General features: G+C 30.8%; 3 protein-coding genes across 3 annotated transcripts; all 3 read right to left on the minus strand.

The window, feature by feature from the left end:
- Window positions 1–759: 759 nt before the first annotated feature.
- Bma-ehs-1 (EF hand family protein) lies at window positions 760–5,933 on the minus strand (the record flags this gene model as incomplete). Its single annotated transcript, XM_001896414.2, has 16 exons — window positions 760–853; window positions 991–1,198; window positions 1,330–1,390; window positions 1,626–1,796; window positions 2,086–2,211; window positions 2,494–2,694; window positions 2,967–3,116; window positions 3,343–3,469; window positions 3,559–3,710; window positions 3,883–3,954; window positions 4,034–4,164; window positions 4,273–4,435; window positions 4,720–4,797; window positions 5,077–5,373; window positions 5,533–5,622; window positions 5,868–5,933. The coding sequence occupies 16 exons, from the start codon at window positions 5,931–5,933 to the stop codon at window positions 760–762; spliced, it is 2,187 nt and encodes a 728-aa protein (XP_001896449.1).
- Window positions 5,934–7,668: 1,735 nt separating this feature from the next.
- On the minus strand, window positions 7,669–9,672 carry Bm14126 (Uncharacterized protein; the record flags this gene model as incomplete). The annotated part of the gene is made up of 5 exons (XM_043078361.1): window positions 7,669–7,785; window positions 8,033–8,092; window positions 8,212–8,321; window positions 8,390–8,471; window positions 9,565–9,672. 5 exons carry the CDS (start codon window positions 9,670–9,672, stop codon window positions 7,669–7,671), a joined length of 477 nt encoding a protein of 158 aa, XP_042934295.1.
- A 3,092-nt stretch (window positions 9,673–12,764) lies between these two features.
- Window positions 12,765–17,366, minus strand: Bma-lec-2 (galectin, putative; the record flags this gene model as incomplete). Its single annotated transcript, XM_001896413.2, has 8 exons — window positions 12,765–12,878; window positions 13,123–13,245; window positions 13,717–13,878; window positions 14,287–14,394; window positions 15,075–15,206; window positions 15,511–15,598; window positions 16,330–16,418; window positions 17,340–17,366. The coding sequence occupies 8 exons, from the start codon at window positions 17,364–17,366 to the stop codon at window positions 12,765–12,767; spliced, it is 843 nt and encodes a 280-aa protein (XP_001896448.1).
- Between the last annotated feature and the right edge of the window lie 2,386 nt (window positions 17,367–19,752).

Here is a 19,752-nt window from a genome sequence, read left to right on the forward strand (position 1 = left end):
TGTTTCTGTACTATGACCTCATCACTCAAAGTTCCTTTTTGGCCAATTTTCAAAACGTTCGAAAGCTTTTCAAATCTCGGAATGGTTTCAAAAAAAAAAAAAAAACAGTTGTTAAACACTTCTTCGATTGTTTCATTATAAGTTCTTTCTTTTTTTTTATTTTCCACTTCAAAATCAAAATCGCTGTGTCCTAGCACGACATCCTCTGTGTTATTATCAATCATATAGTACATATCGATGCAATTATGCCATCTTTACACTGCTAGTGAGGAAAAATGTTCGATTATATACCAACTCAAGTTTTTTTAAATTCCACTCCAAGACTTGAAGAATTCGGACTTCTAAAAGTTAAGAGGCAGAGTAACTTTTTCTAACTATAATCAATATGCAATCTAAAACAAAATTGACATGTGTAGTAAAATACATGTAGCAAAATACAAAATGCTGAGACAATATCAATGAAAGTAATTTAAATAAAGCAAGTAGAAGCTGTAAAGTATGGAACAATGGCAATATTATTTCTGGATTCCAAGTATTCTGATATCAATTTGTCTCCAGTGAAACTGAAGGAGTTGTTTCACTGATGGATAAACATATTGCTGCCAACTTTGACGCTATTTTGAAGCTTACAAAAAGAAAGTGAAATTAGTAAAATAAAATTTAAATGACAGGTAGACTGCTGAAATTTACAAGTAATCATCAGAAGTGATGTAGCAGTTATAAAATAATAAATGCACAATAACGTATCAGTCAAAAAATTCAAGACTTCGCAAAGGCATCAAAGTTGGCGAAATCTGCGAACTGGTCTGTTGTTGCAGCAGTAGCTGTTACTCCACTTTCAGCAAATGGATCTCTGAAAAAAAAAAGAAGTGTAGAACAGAATGAAAAGAGTAACTTCTTTACCTAAGAGTGTACAAAAGAAAAAAAGAAAAAAATCTGAGATTGAAAATAAGTCATATTTTCCATTATTTTCATTCAGGATACACCTACACGCCAGAAAAAGGATCCGATTCCACAGTTTTTAGTGATTTCGGTGGTGCAGGTCGAGGTGGTGGTGTTTTTGTTGATGTGGCGATAGCTGATGGAGATTTCGTATTACTTATATCTGAACCGAATGGGTCCTTGCCCGAAAAAGCATCAAAATTCGTAAATGACGAGTTAGTTGTGCTCGCGAATGGATCGGTTTCAAATCCAATGCCTGTAAAATACACTTAAAGAATGAATAACTATTCTAAACTTTCAATCATTTTATTATAATTATTATATCATGTTCACTTCACATGTTGGAATAATTGATAAAAAAAAACAGAAAAAAACAGAAAATAAAACCTGGTCGAACAGCTGTTACGAAAGGATCTGTAGCGATGCCAGCATCTTGATTTTCAACAATCTGAAAAAATGTGCTAATGTGGTCCACTTAACGACTCCTTACTTGATTGCATTGTCAACAAACCCTACCTCTTAAATCTTTTTCATTTTAATCAATTATCCTAACCTATAACACCACGACCTGCTGATAGAAAAAGAATCAAAAAATCTGCAAGTTTTAGTTAGCATTCTCATTTCCAGCATCCTCATTTGGAAACCTTATCTGTATTAAAAAAAAAAGAAAAAACCAGAATTACCGGAGAGATTTCCACGAGTAAACCAAAAAGCTCATCCTTTTCTTTATTAAGTGTTTCGATATCGTTACTTTCTAATAACTGATTGAGACGTTCTGCCGCTTTCTTCAATTTCTCATTTTCATTTTCAATACGTTTTGCTAACTCTTCTATATTTGCACACCTCCTTTCAAACTGAAAATAAAACTCGCCAGTCAAACAGAGATTTACTGACTCCCAAAAAGTATATATCTTTATATTTCTAGAAAGTAAACCGAATGTTTAAGCCATAGGAGACAAATAATCATAATCAACACAAATTTGCAATTAAATGTGCAAAAGAAAGCATTCAACAGCAAAATTTTGAAAAAAAAATTCTATTGGAAAAAATAAAAGAAATAAAAAGAAAATCTACTCAGGAAAGAGCTTTAAAAGCAATGATACAACTACAAAAAAAAAAAAAAAAAAAAAAAATACAACAAACTTTCGTAAGTTCCAGTGATGTTTTTTCGATAGCAGCATTATGTTGTGAAAGAGTAACAGATAGCGTTTTCTTTTCTCCTTCCAAAGACTGAACTTCTCGTTGTACATGTGTCAGTTCTTCATTTATCTAAAAAAATAAATTAATAAAATTAAAGATTTCCAAAAAACTTATAGATACTGATATTTCTTGATAACACAAACTGCAGACCATGATCGTTACAGGAATCCTGCTCTTGATATTATTCATGTGTGATCGCTACCATTTATTAGAAAAAACAGTGATTTATTTTTTGATTCGTCAGGAATCATCCAATTAACTATTTAAACTATGCATATTAAAATAATCATTCCTTATAGGAATCTTGCTCTTGATATTTATATGTAAACACCTGGATTAAACAATGCTTACACTCTTATCTTCTCCATCTTGAGTGTTTTGTGAATGAAATTCGCTAAGCCTTTTTTCCTCCTCCTTTACTTTTTCTTTGGATTGTTCTACACTTCGTCCCAGTTGTATAATCTGTGAATCAAGTGCTTCAAGCCGTTTTTCTGCTTCACTTTTCTGTTTTTCCAACTGTGTTACCGTATTTTCCAGTGTTGTTAGTTCAATCTATAATTTAGAATATGTTCCCATGATATTCCCTTTTTCTCTTCCCACATTCAATTTACAGGTATGTTCAAATATCTCGTCAAAACTGTCAAACTGGATATACAGTGAATTATGCAGAATTTCCATGACCTAATCTAGTGTGAGATAAGAAGAATTCTCTTAGTATAATGGAAACAAATACCTGCTAAAGTAGTTCACAAAGAGTTTACAAAATAAAACCATTGATAAAACAATCTCGTAAATATTAGTTGAATTCACTTCCAATCAAAAACCTTTAAATTTTTGATTTCGCTGTTCTTCACGGTCATGTCAGCTTCAAGTTGGACGATTTCTTGATCAGCTTCTCGACGATCCAGAATCAGTTTTTCAACTTCGCGCAACAGCGCATCCAGTTCCTCGTTTCCGGTTGGTACTGTATTCTGCTACAATTTAAAACAGCTCTTCCGCAATATTACAGATAAGTTTAATGCATGGATGTGACTTTTCTCATGACTGAAATCATTAAGAGAGGAACATCGTTATATTATCCAATTTTGAAGACATACTTTTGATTGATAATAAGTTCCATAAGTTATACAAATTTATCAAATTAATTCGAAGAGATAGTAAAGCAAGTCATATTGGAAACAACTGTAGAAAATGAATTACCATAGTATAACCACTAGCTACATTGGTTGCAGGAGCTTCAACTTTTCGAAAAGAAGGTGGTATCAAATTCCGTGGTAATGTAAACGGTATCGCTTTTCCTCGTTTATGATTTTCAATCAGGTACATGCTAAAAACAGTTTCTACAAAATTCATCAAAGTATATACAGCGATTTTTTTCTGCATTTCTTTAGATCAATAAATTAAAAAAGAAATTACATCAAAGAAAATTGCTCCAAATTAAGCATTCCATTCTTCTTCAGATCTACAAGCGACCAAAGCAACGCCAATGTGTTCTGCTGTATACCTGTTGCGAGCAAAATATCACGAACATCCGTACCCGAGACAAACCCATCCTGATCAGTATCCGCCTGCAATGTCCAAGTTGAATAAAAACAATTGTATAACGATCACTTCAAGGAAGACCACTACCAGAATAGAGTTCGACTTAAAAAGGCAGCGGTTGAAATTAAATCCATAAGAATTGAAGTACTGAAAATGAAACTAGAACGTCCATGTTATAATGTAAACCATAAAAAGTACCTGTTGAAAACTAGCTTCATAACATGTTGATTGCACAGGCCATGCTGCAGTAGGTGATAATGAAAGTGTTGGCTGAAAAGAGGAATAAAAATTACAAACGATTCACTTATAAATTTGTGCTCAGAAAGTTTTCCAAGAAAAAAAAACTAACAAAAATGGTTGGTGTGGTAACGGCTGTTGGTTGGACGCTTTGTGGTCGCACCCTTTCTGATTCTGATGTTGGATGTTCAGGACCTTCCAAGGACACTACTGAGCTGGTTCTTTGACGACCACCACTCCATTCTCAAGAAAAAAAAATCACAAAAACCAAAAACATTCTGTTATAATTTTTTATGAATTCAAACAATGATAATGCTAGCACACATTGTTTTAATACTAAAAGAAACTTACGAGATGTTAGAACCGGAGGAACACTCGATGAAAACTGTACAAGTTCACGTTTTGTTGGATGAATTAGAGATGGTGGTAGGACATCTGGTACTGGTTCTCCTTGCAGGGCGCAATAAACCAAATGCAGTGCAACAGACATTTCAATTCGATCAAGCTTGCCATCCTAAAAATAAAATAATTTTAAAATACTTGCTACATGTGCGTACATTTTAGCATTAGAATTAGATAACAGTGGATAAACTGACAGATGCAACTGAATCAAAAAATTTCTTAAAGAACAATAATGAATGGTTAAATGCAGTACCAATATAAATCCGATTTCATGTACTCTCTTTATTGTACTGACCTCAAAGTGAGACATTAATGTAACCAGCAAATATGTAAATGTTGAGAGAATATCAAGTTAACTACATGCAATCATTTTTTTAAAATATGTAATCAGTTAACCTTATCCATATCTGCCAGCTCCCATATTCTTGCTAATGCTGTACTTGGAAGTCCTGAATTTAATAGCACAGGACGTACCTGCAAACAGCTTAAATAGTTAAGTAGTGGGTGAAATTTTGTATAAAGTTTGATGAAAAGTATACATCCCGTGTAAAAAAGGGAGGTTAATAACAATATTACGTAAGTTATATGTCAATATAAAGCTAGAATATTAAATAACTTTGCTACAACAACTTATATCGAAAAATGCACCGTGCAAACATATAAACTTGAATTTTTCCAGCGAGAAAAGTGTGCATTAAAAATTCTGCAATAACTACATTAATATTTACTTCCTGCCAAATACATATGCATCACCTTACTACCGGGCACTTTTCCTTGAACTGGATTCAAACCATCAAAGATTGAGTCGTATTTAGCTTGATCAGCCGGATTGATTGCCCAGTTCTCATTAAAACTAGCTGATATGGCACCAAAATTAGGTATCGATGGCGTAGCGGATCTCGATGCAAAGGACGGAGGTTCTAGTTTAAGCATCAAAGAATTCCATGCGATAGGTTGTCCTTGTTGAACAGCTGCTACCAGTTTGAACGCAATAAAAGCACCGGTTTTATCCAAGTAACCCTTTCGACTATAATCAGCCAATTCCCAGATCTGAATAACTGTTTCTGAGCTTCAAAGCTATTGTTTTAGATGATATTCAAAATTCTAATTTAAAAATGTCAAGATTTCTACTCAGTTCTGACTAGAGCTTCGAGTTTTTAACTACTTTTGTAATAAAAAACTTTCAAATTGGTTCAAAAAATAAAATACCTGACCCAAAGTCGTAGCATTCAAGTTCGATCGTTTTAAAAATGCTGCTGCTTCTTGTGCAGGTACCACATCCTTCCCTCTTACATTCATCTGAAACAGTACTTAAAAGATGAAATACGACAGAAAAACTACTATCACTTTGAAATTTATCAGCACAAGATATTTTCAGGTGGTTAATTAACTGCATGAGAGACATAAATTAAAGTACATTTCCAAGGAAAATCACAAGATGTTGGCTGACAGAATCTTGTTTTGATCATCTGATAATTAACATCTCTACGTTAGACTTCATAACTCTACATTGAACTTATAATCAACTAAAAATCAAGACAAACCTCTTTGTACAAATTTTCATAAATATAAGTATGTGGTTGTGAGATCGTAGCCGTGGAGATATTCATAATTTAGTGCCTAGATAGTTGGGACAAATTTGTTTAAAGCACCTGAAAAATGATTAGTTTATTACGTATGATACTTTTTTTCTTTCTTTTCAATTTTCTAATCTTTTTTTTTTTCGAAAATTTCTCAAAACATTTAGTTCATACTTGATCTAATAATCTTTATATGTAACCCTTAGTGTACGATATATAAACTTTACAAATAACACAACAACCACATCAATACCACTCTTACGCATCTCACGCACATACGTCACTACTAACCCGTCATCTCACTCTTGAAAATAAGCACGTTGCATTTCCGTTGCATGCTTTCATCCTTCATTATTCAAAATCGTTTGATCAATATGTGGCTGTGTGGCTGAAAAAGATGTTGTGGGAATGTTCAGTCGTTTATTTCACGTTCATTTCGTATAACAAATACACGTAGCTCTTGACGTAACTACCGGAAAGGAATGAAGCATATTTGGGCTAAGTGTAGCAATAAATCTGAATAATTCAGCCGGTGATTACGTGTTTTGTTTACTTTATCATTTAATAAATAATATGCACTGTCATAGTTTGCAATCTTAATTGCTTTTCACGTACTTTTCACGTGGATTGTTCAGTTCTGTTTTTTTTTTTTTCCTTTCTTTTCTTTCATAATTTTTCAAAAAAAAAAAAAGACTTTTTTTTTTTTGAAATCCAATAGCGCAACACTTCTTTCATAAAAATTCACAATCCCAATGACAAAAGTATAAAATCAATAAATTTGTAATACCAGAAAACTCATTATGAGGCTACATGAATTGATATGAATGCAGCGGAAATGAACGTTGTGTGCTGCTTGCATGGATGTCATTTTGCATGCAAGTTTGTACTGCTGCATATGCATGCATCTCGTTGCATGCATATGCAGTGTCAAATGACTTATAGGAGATATCATATGTTGACATGTTGTTATCAGAAATGGTGTTTTCACATACATTTCCTTACAGCACAGCGTGAGATACGTTTTGTGAGTGTGGGAAGTGTACGACAGTAAAACGTGAATGTTTTTTTCTGATATTTGAAAAGCTTCACGTAACTTTTATAGATTTAATTGTCCTGGAAACGCCAGATTATAAGTACAACATTTACTTGGTATATATAGCATTATGTCTTTGTTAAGCTACACAAAAATACTTAGATGGCATACGAAGTGACTTTTATTTCTTTAATCTATATCCACAACCGATATTTTATGCTTCTTACTATTTTGATAAAACTGACAACGTGTGATTTTACTTGAAATATCTTTTTTTTGACTTCACGTGAATTCAAAAAGAGTGGGAGAAGGGAAAAAGCGGTGTTAAAATTTCCACACATGAACTAAAAAAAAACTCCAGCATAGGATGACATCTAATCGCTATGTTTTAAAATTTTCATTCAACATTTTTTAAAATAAGTTTCAGATGATGAAGCAAAATTAGTGCTTTATAGAATTCGACAATTTTTATTATTTTGCGGTAATTTTCATTGCGTATTTTGTTCTTTCGCTTAATGACAGATTTGGTGACAGGTACTAAGCGCTAGCGAAATAGTGACACTGGAATCCACGGTGTTTATTTTTTCGAAAATATACGTCAAAACTTATATCTTCCTGCACAATAAAACAAAATACTTTTATAGAAATGCTAAGAAAATATACTAAGAAATAATATTTAACGTTGTTCTTTTCATTATTAGCAAAAGTTTTCAGTTGTTTCTCTGCTGCATATTAGTAATTTTGTGCTGATTTCATTTGATTTCTTATTATCGATCTAATATCGCATGTGCCTTCGATCTCTGTTGTCGACCATTCATTTTCAGTCCATGCAAACACTATGTTGCATTCCTGTTTATAAAGTTTAGTATATATGTATATATATTCATATTCAAGAATTATAAGCGTGAAAAGATGAAAATGTAAGAGGATTAAACTTATTAAAGAGAATTTAAGGTCATGAGCTAAAGATCATTGCAATTTTCAGGTCTGATATCTGAAAAACTACCAACTCAATTGCCAAAAACTTGATAGAGATGAGGAATAAATGCATCAGTTCTTACTCTTACTTCTTTGAATTTATACGATATCAAATAACCTGCTGCTGCGTTATTGGAGTTTCCAACTGACAAATTTTCAAACTGCTTAATGCCACTGTCTGTAAAAAGAAAAGTGGAGAACCACTTCTTGTGAATTTATTTTCGTTGTCATATAATTAATATAAAAAGAGTAAGGCATGAAAAACTTAAAGAAGAAAAGACACTTTGATTAACACACATTTTTGTTGCATAAGCTCCTTGCGTTTGTTTGAAAAAAATTATAAGTAGCATAGTACTTTCCTGTTTGTCTGTTATAAGTTCGTACTACTGTTGCTTTTAGTGATTGACCTGGAAATTCATAATAATAGAAAAGTGCCTCAAAATTGATATTGCAGGCAATGGTTAAAGTTCCAAACCTGGTATTGGTATCCACCAGTTAGTTTCGGAATTAGGTAACTTTGAATTCGTATATAGCGTTCCCGACCTATATAGTATTTGCTGAAATGATTTTATAAATTATGACAAATTAGAAGTTTAACTAATTTATTGTTGAGATTCAAAAACTACAGTTATATATTCTGTACAAGCCATTGACATAACATTAATGATAGAATCAAATTATAGTGATAACACTTTTTCGACGCTGTTTTTATCTTTTTTATGATTAGCTATTTCTATGTTAGGAAGTTGCCCACAGATAATTTGTGTCATTTGATAAATATCACACAAAGTGATGTGTGATGCAGTTCCTATTTAATAAACTATTACTGAAAATCCAGTTTTTTCATTTCTTTTTTTTAAATTTACAGAAACTATTTGGTCTTCGGTAACCTTTCAGATCAAAGTATTCGAAAATCAGAGGATTTATGTGGTATTCAATCCAAATTCAAGCTCTGTTAAACATGTATACATATAAAGCAAGCAAATATATATATGAGTAAATAATGAGTAGTCGTTTCAATATGGTCAGGCTTGGAAAACAGAGTAGAGAGATATCATAAATTGTTTAAGTAGAAATACAGAGCTTGATTGATTGGAGAACTCGAGAGTAACTTGTTACTGCTTTATGAGTATCAGAATGCAATATTCTTATTCTCAGTCATCAAACTAATTATCTGATATTGTAGTTATTCTATTCGTCTTTCGGCAAAATGTTCCATACTCCAAATTATTGTTTATTTCATTCTCATATTCCCCTTTCTAGTCTTGATTTCATTGAATCAATCCCAAAAAATCTTTTCATCATATTCTCTCATCAAAGATGACTACTACTAAAGATCATCCAATCATATCACATATTTTGTATCAGTCCGATCGCAAACTGTGAGCAGATGCAATAACCTTAATCAAGTCATTTGCGGAAGGCACCAACGTATAATGTCATCAGCAGTATTGCCAGTATTTGTATATCAAAGATGACATCAACAAAACTGGCTAATTGTTTGATATTTGTTGTGAATGATGTATTTGGTGCTTTCCTTCAAGAATTAAAAAGAATTTACTTTTTTAAGCATACGAAACAAATTAAATTAGCACGGAAATAATTAAAAGAAAGAAGAAACAGTCGAAAAAGACACAAATTTCGGGATACCTGCAGTGTTTTATCATTATCGGGCACAGGAACTTTTCTATTCAGAATTTTTCCGATCGATTGTTTGATAAGAAGTAGATAAAGTGTAGAAAATAAGTATAACCACATCATATAACGCATCGGTTTTGTTTTGAATCAGGAAAGTTTAAATTCGGAAGAAAGCCGAGACAAAAGCCACCAGTTGAAAAGTTGTACTGGAATAAGATAATTTGAAGTATTTAATTCCTTCATACTACTTTCGCATTACGAATCGGATTTTTTATTCTTAATCTTCAGTTAGCAAACTCCCAGTATAGGTTAAGTAAAATATTTACTGTTTTATTTATTTGTTTATTGTGATTAATTCTACAGCAAATTCGTTTTGCAAATGAATGATAATCGTGAAATACAAATGAAGTCTAGAATATCCAACCATCTATTGGTTGGTTAATTTCAGTCTATCATGGTTACTTAGTACTTTCATGTAATTTCGAGAATTCTTAAAATTGATCCCTCTCCAGTGTAGAGAGTTTTCTCTTGTTACTGCTTGGTACAGTCCTTCTTAAAGGAAGATAAAGAAAGAGAAGAAAAATAGCAATTGAATGAAGGAAAGTTATTGCAAAGACATTACAAATAGGTTAGCTAGCTTATTTTTTTGAAGTGACAGTTTAATTTATGAAGAGCTAATTAATTGTCATCATTATAGGGTCAAATTTATGAGATTAATTTCCAAAAGCTATTTAAATTCAATACTCAAGAATTTTCATGTCTGTATCGATTTAGAGCGATCTTCTCTGAAAGAGTAGGAAGCAAAGATTTAATTTTTGCTCACTACAGCACCCAATATTTGTGTGAATTATAATATTGTTTTCTCGAAAAGTCTGCAAATGCCAGCTTGTTTGTTCTTTAGAATTAGACAGAATAATCTTAGCCCAATTTTGCAAATAACTTTGCAGTCCCATTTTCTGAAAATTTAATTATTTCTCTTCTAGTAGCCAGTAATCTGAGCTAAAAAAATTGAATTGCATTTAAGAAAACTGAAATTGCGAAAATGATCAGGAATACAAACACTTTCTAGTCACTGAATCCCATAGAATTTTTATAGGAAATAATTGGAAAAGAAATAATAAAGGGATAAACACCAAATAGGTCTAAATTTTTCGAGAAACAAACAATGAGGAAATACCCCCATTCGCTTTCCGTATCGTGTTAATTCGGGAAGGGAGTTCTGAATTCTTTCAGGATTCAGAATTCTTCCAGGATCCAAAAGCAACAGAAGATTTGCAAAGAAAGCGGTAAAACTTCCTTTGCTGTTAATTAATAAAATTGTATTTTATTAAAAAGGAAAATAAAACGAATATCTAAAAGCACTGTTTACTAGATAATTCCCATATAAAATTCCCTGCTATCACCCGGAGAGGTTGCTATTATTTCATATTATTCCACCCATCACTTAAAATATGAATTTTTCTCATCATAATGGTTCCTCTCATCAATCATCACTGAGATGGTATTTAAAAAGCAAAAAAATACAGCAGGTAGCCAATTTACAAAATATATTGAAAATATATTTCGCTTAAACTTTATCCAACTTGAAAAAGTGTAAAATATTTCGAGGTATTTTCGTTGAGTGACCCTATGGTCATATTTGAAAATATGTCACTAAAATGACCTCAAAAATTAGAAAGTTAATAATAGACCTCGAATATGATCAGATATTACTTTACAAATATTACTATGAATTACTTTACAGATGAAAAGAGAGAATGCTCTCTAGTTCTAATCTTCCATTTCAGGAATACTTTCTGTTTGTTTCTTTTTTTATTGCACTACATCTATTTTGATTTGCACCATTTTAAAAGCATCTCTACTTTATATATTAATCATAACGTACAGCGACATTTCTCGAATTGACAATTTAATAACCAAACTCTGAAGCAGATAATCAGGAAATTATCTTTTTTTGTTGTTGCAAAAGCAGCGCCAAATGTGCAAAAAAAGAAAAATGTCAAATCAAAGTTCATTTATTAAATAACCTTCAATTAAAGAATATAGAAAGAGACAGAGAAGGAAAGATCAGGATATAATAGATCGGAAGAGACGACAGTATTCATCGTATATCCGATAATCACAAATATAACGCCCAGTGCAAAAAAAAATTATAAATATGACACAATGTTGAAAAAGAAACCATTTCCTTTTTATGAAAGATTTTGTCAAGTTTTAGTGCTATATTGTAAATCAATTCAATTGATTATGACTATTTTATATAGGAGATTCGGCGATTAAACTTAAGAAATTTTCGTCATATTTTTATTAAGGGAATATTGATAAAAATGTCGAATAAATTTCCTCCTGTTTATATGAAATGCAGTGATAAGAGAAGCTGATATCAGCAAATGCTGCTGCTGCTTATCCAAGCAAAAAGACTAAAGAGCAGGAAAGCAAGCAAAGCTGATAAGAAATGAAGCAAACTACAGAAATAGCAACTGGAAATCTTTTAGTGGTTGCATCAAAGGGATTAACAACGTCTAGCTGGTAATGACATAACGACGATGTGTAAGTGGCAATCTGTTAACGGATGAAAAAAGCAATTTCTTTCGTTTAAATATATCAATTGTTTGGCCTAGTGATATAATCAGTACATTACAAAATAGAGGAAACAGTAAAGATGAGCTAAAGAATTATCATATCATCCATTCAACTTAGGGAAGTTAACGGTTAGCAGAAAAATCTTTAGTATCTTAAAAATTAGACAGTTAACCTTATCATCAATACGAGATAAAATGAGACTAATTTATGTCGAGAAGTTAACTTGATCAGCAGAATGATGAAGTTGCTATTAATACAACAAATGTTACTGTGATAAACAGAACAATTATAGGATCAGCTTCTATATTTTGTGCGTAGTTTTATTATCATTAAATATGTTATTAATGTTACTGTGATAAACAAAACAATTATAGGATCAGCTTCTATATTTTGTGCGTAGTTTTATTATCATTAAATATGTTATTAAAGTATTGCAGAGTGTGAAATAAAATGAAGAGCAAAGCTAAATTTCAATGAACATCAAAAAGAAAACCGGAAAATTGACATTTCCACCATATTCAGAGAAAATCACTCTAACTTTTTCTTGAGAAATTTTTACTCAAGGAAAAATTAGGGAGATTTTAACTTTAAAATATTGGAAAAGAAAAAAATCTGCCGTTGTGAATCATTTAGCGCATCTGGATACCGCTTACTTCTAAATCGCCACCAATTTGAAGACCATTGATTTCATGAGGATCCACGCGGTGAGCGTATGTTGCATATCGTTCGCTGTTGATAAATATCTGGAAATTTTAGAAATTAATTCAAAGTCCATTATTCACAGATACTTATTACCTGGAAATCAAAAAATTCTGACAATTTGAAAATTCAAGATCAAACACTACATTCTTTTTGCCTTCCAGTTTACATACAATATTTTACATAAACATTTAAAATGGCAATGTCCAAGACTTTATAAGATATTATTTTAATCAGTTTTGTCCGTGACTTCAAATGACAGTGTTAATTGTAAATAAAAGACAGAACCTGGAAGGCGTACTCCTCGTTTTTGATTTCTAAATCAAAACCAATTCCTTTCTCGAGGACCATTTTTCCTTCACGTTCCTCGTTGCCCCACTCACCAGCAATCAGTGAATTACGAACTATCGCCTAGATTATGTACCTTCTATTTTTTATATATGAGTATGGCAAATCGAAATGAAGAACGAAAGTTAATCAAAGAGGAAATGGTTTCAGAATTAAATTCGTAAAATTTTGAAGGTTGAAAAAAGTTTTGATTATTCACTGTTGAAATGTCATTTCAAGTTCTTTCAATTTCAAAAACCCTCAAAACTTATAAAAATGTATGAATCGTTAAGACTTTAAGCTTACTGCTACTATTAAAACCAACCCTATCCGGAACAAACCCAACAATTAGTTCTGATTGTTATACCACTTTACATTGCAGACATAAACTTCAGCATACATTAACACAAATATATCAAGCATAATTAAAAGGAGATTGACAGAAATAGAGAAATCAATATTTTCATTTTCGATATGTGAACATATTAGATTTTTCACTCTTCTATATTTCTAAATTTTGGTGAGATATTTATCCTACCATGCAAAAATACAAACTTTTTCATCGAATCGAGGATTGAAGTGAAGTGCAATATCACCGTTTTTTTTGAGTAGATTGATGTGGAAGCGTTTCCCTTTTTTTTCTGGTGTTGCAAAGATAAGTAACGATTTGCCTGGCACTAAACCTTCTCCACTTAATCCACTTTCGTATGGAACTGGCTATAATAATAAAATTTTTACCAAGTCTTAAAAGTAAAATAAATTCGTTTAATGGGAAATTTTACAAATATGAAAGCGCATTTAAAAAAAAAAAAAACTATGCTTTAAATATCAATATGCCATTATTCATTGGTTATGAGCCAACAAGAAATGGCAATTAATATCATTTCATTTCTTTTGTCTGAAACAAATTAGAGTTTTAAAACGAGTAGAAGATAATAAGACACAATGATCTCTCATTTCTGTAAATTTTTGAGGAAAACTCGAAAAACTAAAGACATATGATTATACTTTGCTTGCATCTCTTCAGCCCATAGAAAAAATATTCTGAATGCAAGTTTGTTGAGGAGTTTTTTGAAAGAAAATGGGAAAAAAATGAAAGTAAAAAAAAAGACAAGGAACACTTACATAATATTTGCCTCCCCAATGGATATATGTGACGAGCACGTCTCCATCAATCGAGAAATGCGTCACTGAGGAAAGCGGGACACGATGCTCATATTCTTTCACTTCTTTCTGTAAAATATGCAAAGTGTGCTTTTTGTGAACACTAAAATTTATTAGACCATTTTAAGGAGAAGTATTTGCACGCTTCTTTTTTCTTCATCCTGATTAATCAGACATTATTTAAGTTAAAATGGAAATTATAGCGAGGAGATCAGAGTACTGTATTCCGCAAATAAACGAGAGAAAAAAAAAAAAAGAAAATATATCATTTGCTCCATACAAGACTTGATATATAATTTCAAATTAGCTTAATTTTCTTGTAGACTAAACTGATCCATGATTATTTCGGAATTCTGCATTACTTTCAAATGAAGCATTAATATTGATCAAAATTAGTAAATGATGTACCAAATGCAAATGAAATCTTTTGGCTATGTAAATAGGTTCCGGTTTCGTGCATATTATTCTAAATCCGCCCTAATATTGTATTATTACGTTACTCATTTTCTCCACCTTTTACTTGAATCATTCATTTTGATTCATCATATTTTTTACTTCCTAAATGAATTTCAGAAAGCCATAAATTTTCATATTTCAATAATTTATAACGCAAAACAGACCGATGATAATATAAATGAAGCATTTAGCAAAGGAATGTTAACAAAGTTAAAAATCTTCAAGTCAAATTAGTAATATATTAAAGAAATTCAATTCTACTATCATATAAAAACTGTTGACGACTCAATTACCTGATCAACATAGATTGTATATTTACTATCATGAGCACGAATTCGAATATCGATATCATCTCCCTTCTTGTAAGGATTACTTTTTCTTTCTTCCTTGCCCCATTCACCTTTACTGAATGTATTGAACACAATCTATAAAACAAAGTGTGTCATTTTAGAAAATATTATCACTCATTTACCGCGTCATTAATGCAAATGCAGTTCGATGTACAACTTTATACTTCTTACTATTGGAACGTTTCTTTCATAAGCATTTCACTTCAAACTTGAAATCAAAATACAGTCCTGCCATTTTCTATTATGTATTTCTCTTTTCACATCCGATATCAGGATGAATATTTTTGATGTCATATCCAAACTTTTCACCAGTTTTAAATAAAGAAATGACAAACCATGATTATCATCAATATATAATATATATAGGAGAATTACTAACCTTTCCTTCATCAAAGCGTATGGATATATGCAGTGGAACGTCGCTTCCGCTAAAATCCGCTGCAGTATTGTGCAAATTTATCGTAAATCTGCAAAATTCTATTTAAAATCTGGATGGAAAATGAAATTAAAGAAATGTCTTTAGGATTCATCGAACGAATCACTACGATTAAAAACTAAAGGGATAATGAAAATCTGAAATAGAATTTGATTGCAAATTATCTGCTTTAATCTATCTGCGACAGACAGAATACTTTCATGCAATAAAAATTTCTAAATCTGTCACAAATTAAAGATAATGCTATACATAAAAGGAAAGATAAAAATTAACTGTCTGCACATGAACTGGTATTAAATGGGAATGCAAACATCCGGCTCTTTTTGCATTGCAATCATTTCAAATGCATTGCATCTTAATTTAAGAACCAAACTACTGATCAATATTTAATTATCTCTTCGATTAATCCCACTATCAAAGTCGTCTAATTATATCTTGCGAGTCGAGTTGCATTCACCAGAAGGTCAGTCAATCAGTTCAGGGTTAATAATCAACACTTGACCGTCACAGGTATATGCACTAATGACACTCGTAGTTGCTTACATAAACTCCTTTCTAAGCTCAATTCAGTGTTCAAAAGGAAAAAATGAAATATTAAATACAATCTGCAACTGCAAGACTTTATTATGACCCGATAAGGTCAATTAAGAAATGCGCCAGTGAATTCGAGACACACCAAAACTCAGATTATAATGTTGTGTAATAAAATTATTGGAGAAAGCATGTTTGTGTCGTTTGTGTTAATAAAGATGAAAACGATACCTGACGGAATCTTCTGCCGTTTTTCCCTTTACCAAAAGCGTTTGCCCTGGTTCAAATGGTTCGGTCAATTTACTTCGGTATGGTACCGGCTGAAGAACGAAAATTTGAAATTTCGCAGTTGGAATATTCTCAGAAATTAACTAGGTACAAGGTTAACAAACAAAAAATTGACATTTATTTCAAATGTCAGTTTAAAAGAAAATATATTTAATTGAAAAATTAAATGAACGAAATGATATGGGATGAAAGGTTGTCAATTTTGCTAATCATACAAGTTCCAGCAAGAGATTGAAACGAGAAAATTCTGAAGAAGTAAGACGATTTGGAATATTCCCAACGGAGAACTACGCTTTATTCAGTAAGTAATAAGAGATTTCGATTATAAATTATATCAACAATAGATTTTAATTATTTTACTATTAAATTGTTTCAATAATTAAAGCTTTACTCTATATTATCCTCCTTCCTTCTTCACTCCATTCCCTTTTTCTTCTTTTTCTATTTTCACTAGACTCTTGAAGAACTTTCAAATCATTAAGTAGAATTTAATACTGGAGATGAAATGAAGCCTTGACATTCCAGTATATACTTACAATTCAATTAAGCATCATTCCAGTGTTATTTACCAGAAAACTAATAAATTTGCAAAGAAATAAGATCTAAAAAAAAGAAAGTGAAAAGCTGAAATGAATAACTCCTCACGACTCCACTTTATTATGGAACTAAAAAAAAAAAAAAAAGAATTCCAGCAAATCATACTATTATTCATTTCAAAAACGAATAAAATAATTAAACTTACCAGCAGTCACGTTATTTCAAAAGTTTTATTAGATAGGAAGTTAGCTTTAATATGATTTGCGAATTTAAGCCATAAAATACCTCACCTATGCAGTCCTATACTCTTCTAACGGATAAATGCAAGCAACATTTATCTCGTTTTTCATTTTCCAGAAAATGTCATACTTTTCATTCTAGTATAAAGAAAAAGCTTAAAGTTAATTAAAACTTACATAATTCGTTTCATATTCATTGGCCATAATTTCTGTTTTGCTACAAATAAGTGGCGATGCAGCTAAAAAAAGTAATAATCCAAATTAAAAGAAACCAAAATATTTTAATTGTGGAGTTGGCGAAGCAAGCGATCGATAAAAATTATTATTAATATTAGATTTGGAGAGAAAAAAGAAAAAGGAAATAATGCCAAAAAGATCATACCATTTAGATTAAATTCACACATACTCGAAAAAAAAAATATTAATGCTACACATTTTCTACTTTTCTGTTTATGAAATATCGAAAATCTAAGGAGGAGAAAGTTACATATGAGCTTTAGTCGGACTAAAGCGCTCATATTTAGTTGAAAACTGCTATAAGCGCAAAGTATATTACTTCCAACAATAAAAATAAATCACTGCAAACTGTGTGAAAATTTCTCAGTTGCATTATAGGTATAATGGGAATTGAAATAGTCTTGATATGTAAATAACTTCCGACATTCGAAAACATTATGAATTTAAAACTATGAAAAAAAAAGAAAAAAAAACTATAACAATTACTTCATCATTATAAACATAAACAATAGCATGGTAAAATAAATGAAAAGCTCAAAATGGCATCTGATATTGTTACAAATAAATTTATTTATTATTATTATTTGTCATCTTGTGAATATTTTCTACCGGTTTCAAAATAAACATTTGTTGGAAGATGGTCAAGTTACCACGCTTTAAACTTTATTTAGATGTACAGTTTCAGCTTGGTGCATAATTAGATCTTTCTTTTATTAATAACGAAACAATATCTTAACTAGCATTCTGGTAATAAAGACAAGCCAAAACATTTGAACCACTTATTATTTCACTTAAACAAAATTTTGTGGGATAAACACTTCAAACACTTCGCCAGGAGTAATCGAGAAATTGTCGAAAACACGTATAAATAATGTCTAATTAAAAGTAATTAAAAGTTGAGTAACAGATAAATAACAATAAAAGTGCATGCTAAGCCTAGAATAAAAGATGATTAAATTAGTTATCTAATCCCTAGACAAGTTTTTTTTTTTTTTTTTAAGTTCTTTTTTTCTCTTTATCCTGGATAAAGTGCACATCAATAATGCAAAATTTAAAAAACTCTCTATAGAAAATAATTTTATCTGACTATTGAAATTTTGAGATCTAATTTATCTATGGAATCAATTTTAATAACATAATAATGTTTTTAAAGGAATTACAAGAAAATCAAAATGTATGATTTTGAGGATTAAATTCACCATTTGACCTAAACTTGAGTAAAATGAAATGTATAAAAATGAATTTGAATATCAAGTAAGTTAATTATTTACGTGTCAAAAGATTTTGTAGAGATGATGAAAATGTCACATCTAATTGTACAATATCAATCGCAAACATTTAGAACATTTATATGATTACTTCAAACTTATCAAAGACATCTTCCACATCCTTATCATGCATTGATAACAATGGATTGGCTGGAAAACTAATTTGTATTTTCAAAAAATCCATTAATTATCAAGGAATATAAGAATGAAATGAAAATTTTGATCAGTGTTGTTATAAAAAGAAGGATTAATCCCATATCAAAAACCAATACATTTTCTAGTTTTTTTTTTTCTTTTTTTTTTTTTCACTGCAAAGAAATTAAAAACAGAATTGTAAATAAATAAATTCAGTGTGCAGTGTCGAAGAAGAAGAAAACATCGAAAAAGACAACAAACGAATTACTATTATGATGAAATATTCTGTAAACTTGTCTTTTCCATAGCTAAAAGAAAATTCAAAACATCACTTGATGATCATTGATGTTTCAATAATAGTACAAGAAGTATAGTTTACGATTGAAACGCTAATAATATTCATTTCTCTTAATATAGACAATTAATTGAAAAGTACACAGATTGTTTATTAGAAAATTGAAGGAAAAAATCATTTTGATTATTTAATTTAAACATAGCCTTAACTTCATTTTTTGACAAAACTAAAAGAATGGATTAATATAGCAACCTCAATTCAAGCTTATGTATTACACATGATTGGCTCATTCTAATTGTAAAATGAAAATTGAAAGGAGAGAGGGAGGGAGGGAGGAAATGTGAATGGAGAAGGATTCTAATGCATTTTCCTTCCGTTCATTATTTTACATACAGTATACCTACCCTAACCCTGTCTAAAACTTCATTTTACTTAACGAAATAAGGTCATTTCAAACTGATAGCTGTCAAATCTCTTAATATTGCTAACTAATATAGCACTGTTTCAACAAATTTATGTTCTAATTGTTTTTGTACACCTTATCGTTTGATAATAAATATACTTCATTGATTAAATTTTAGCAATATTGTCTAAATTGATCATGGTAAATGATTGATTGAATCCACTGGTTTTAATCAATTATCAGCATTCCAAT

The sequence above is a fragment of the Brugia malayi genome (assembly GCF_000002995.4).
Source record: "Brugia malayi strain FR3 genome assembly, contig: Bm_v4_Chr2_contig_001, whole genome shotgun sequence".
Lineage (NCBI taxonomy): Eukaryota > Metazoa > Nematoda > Chromadorea > Rhabditida > Onchocercidae > Brugia > Brugia malayi.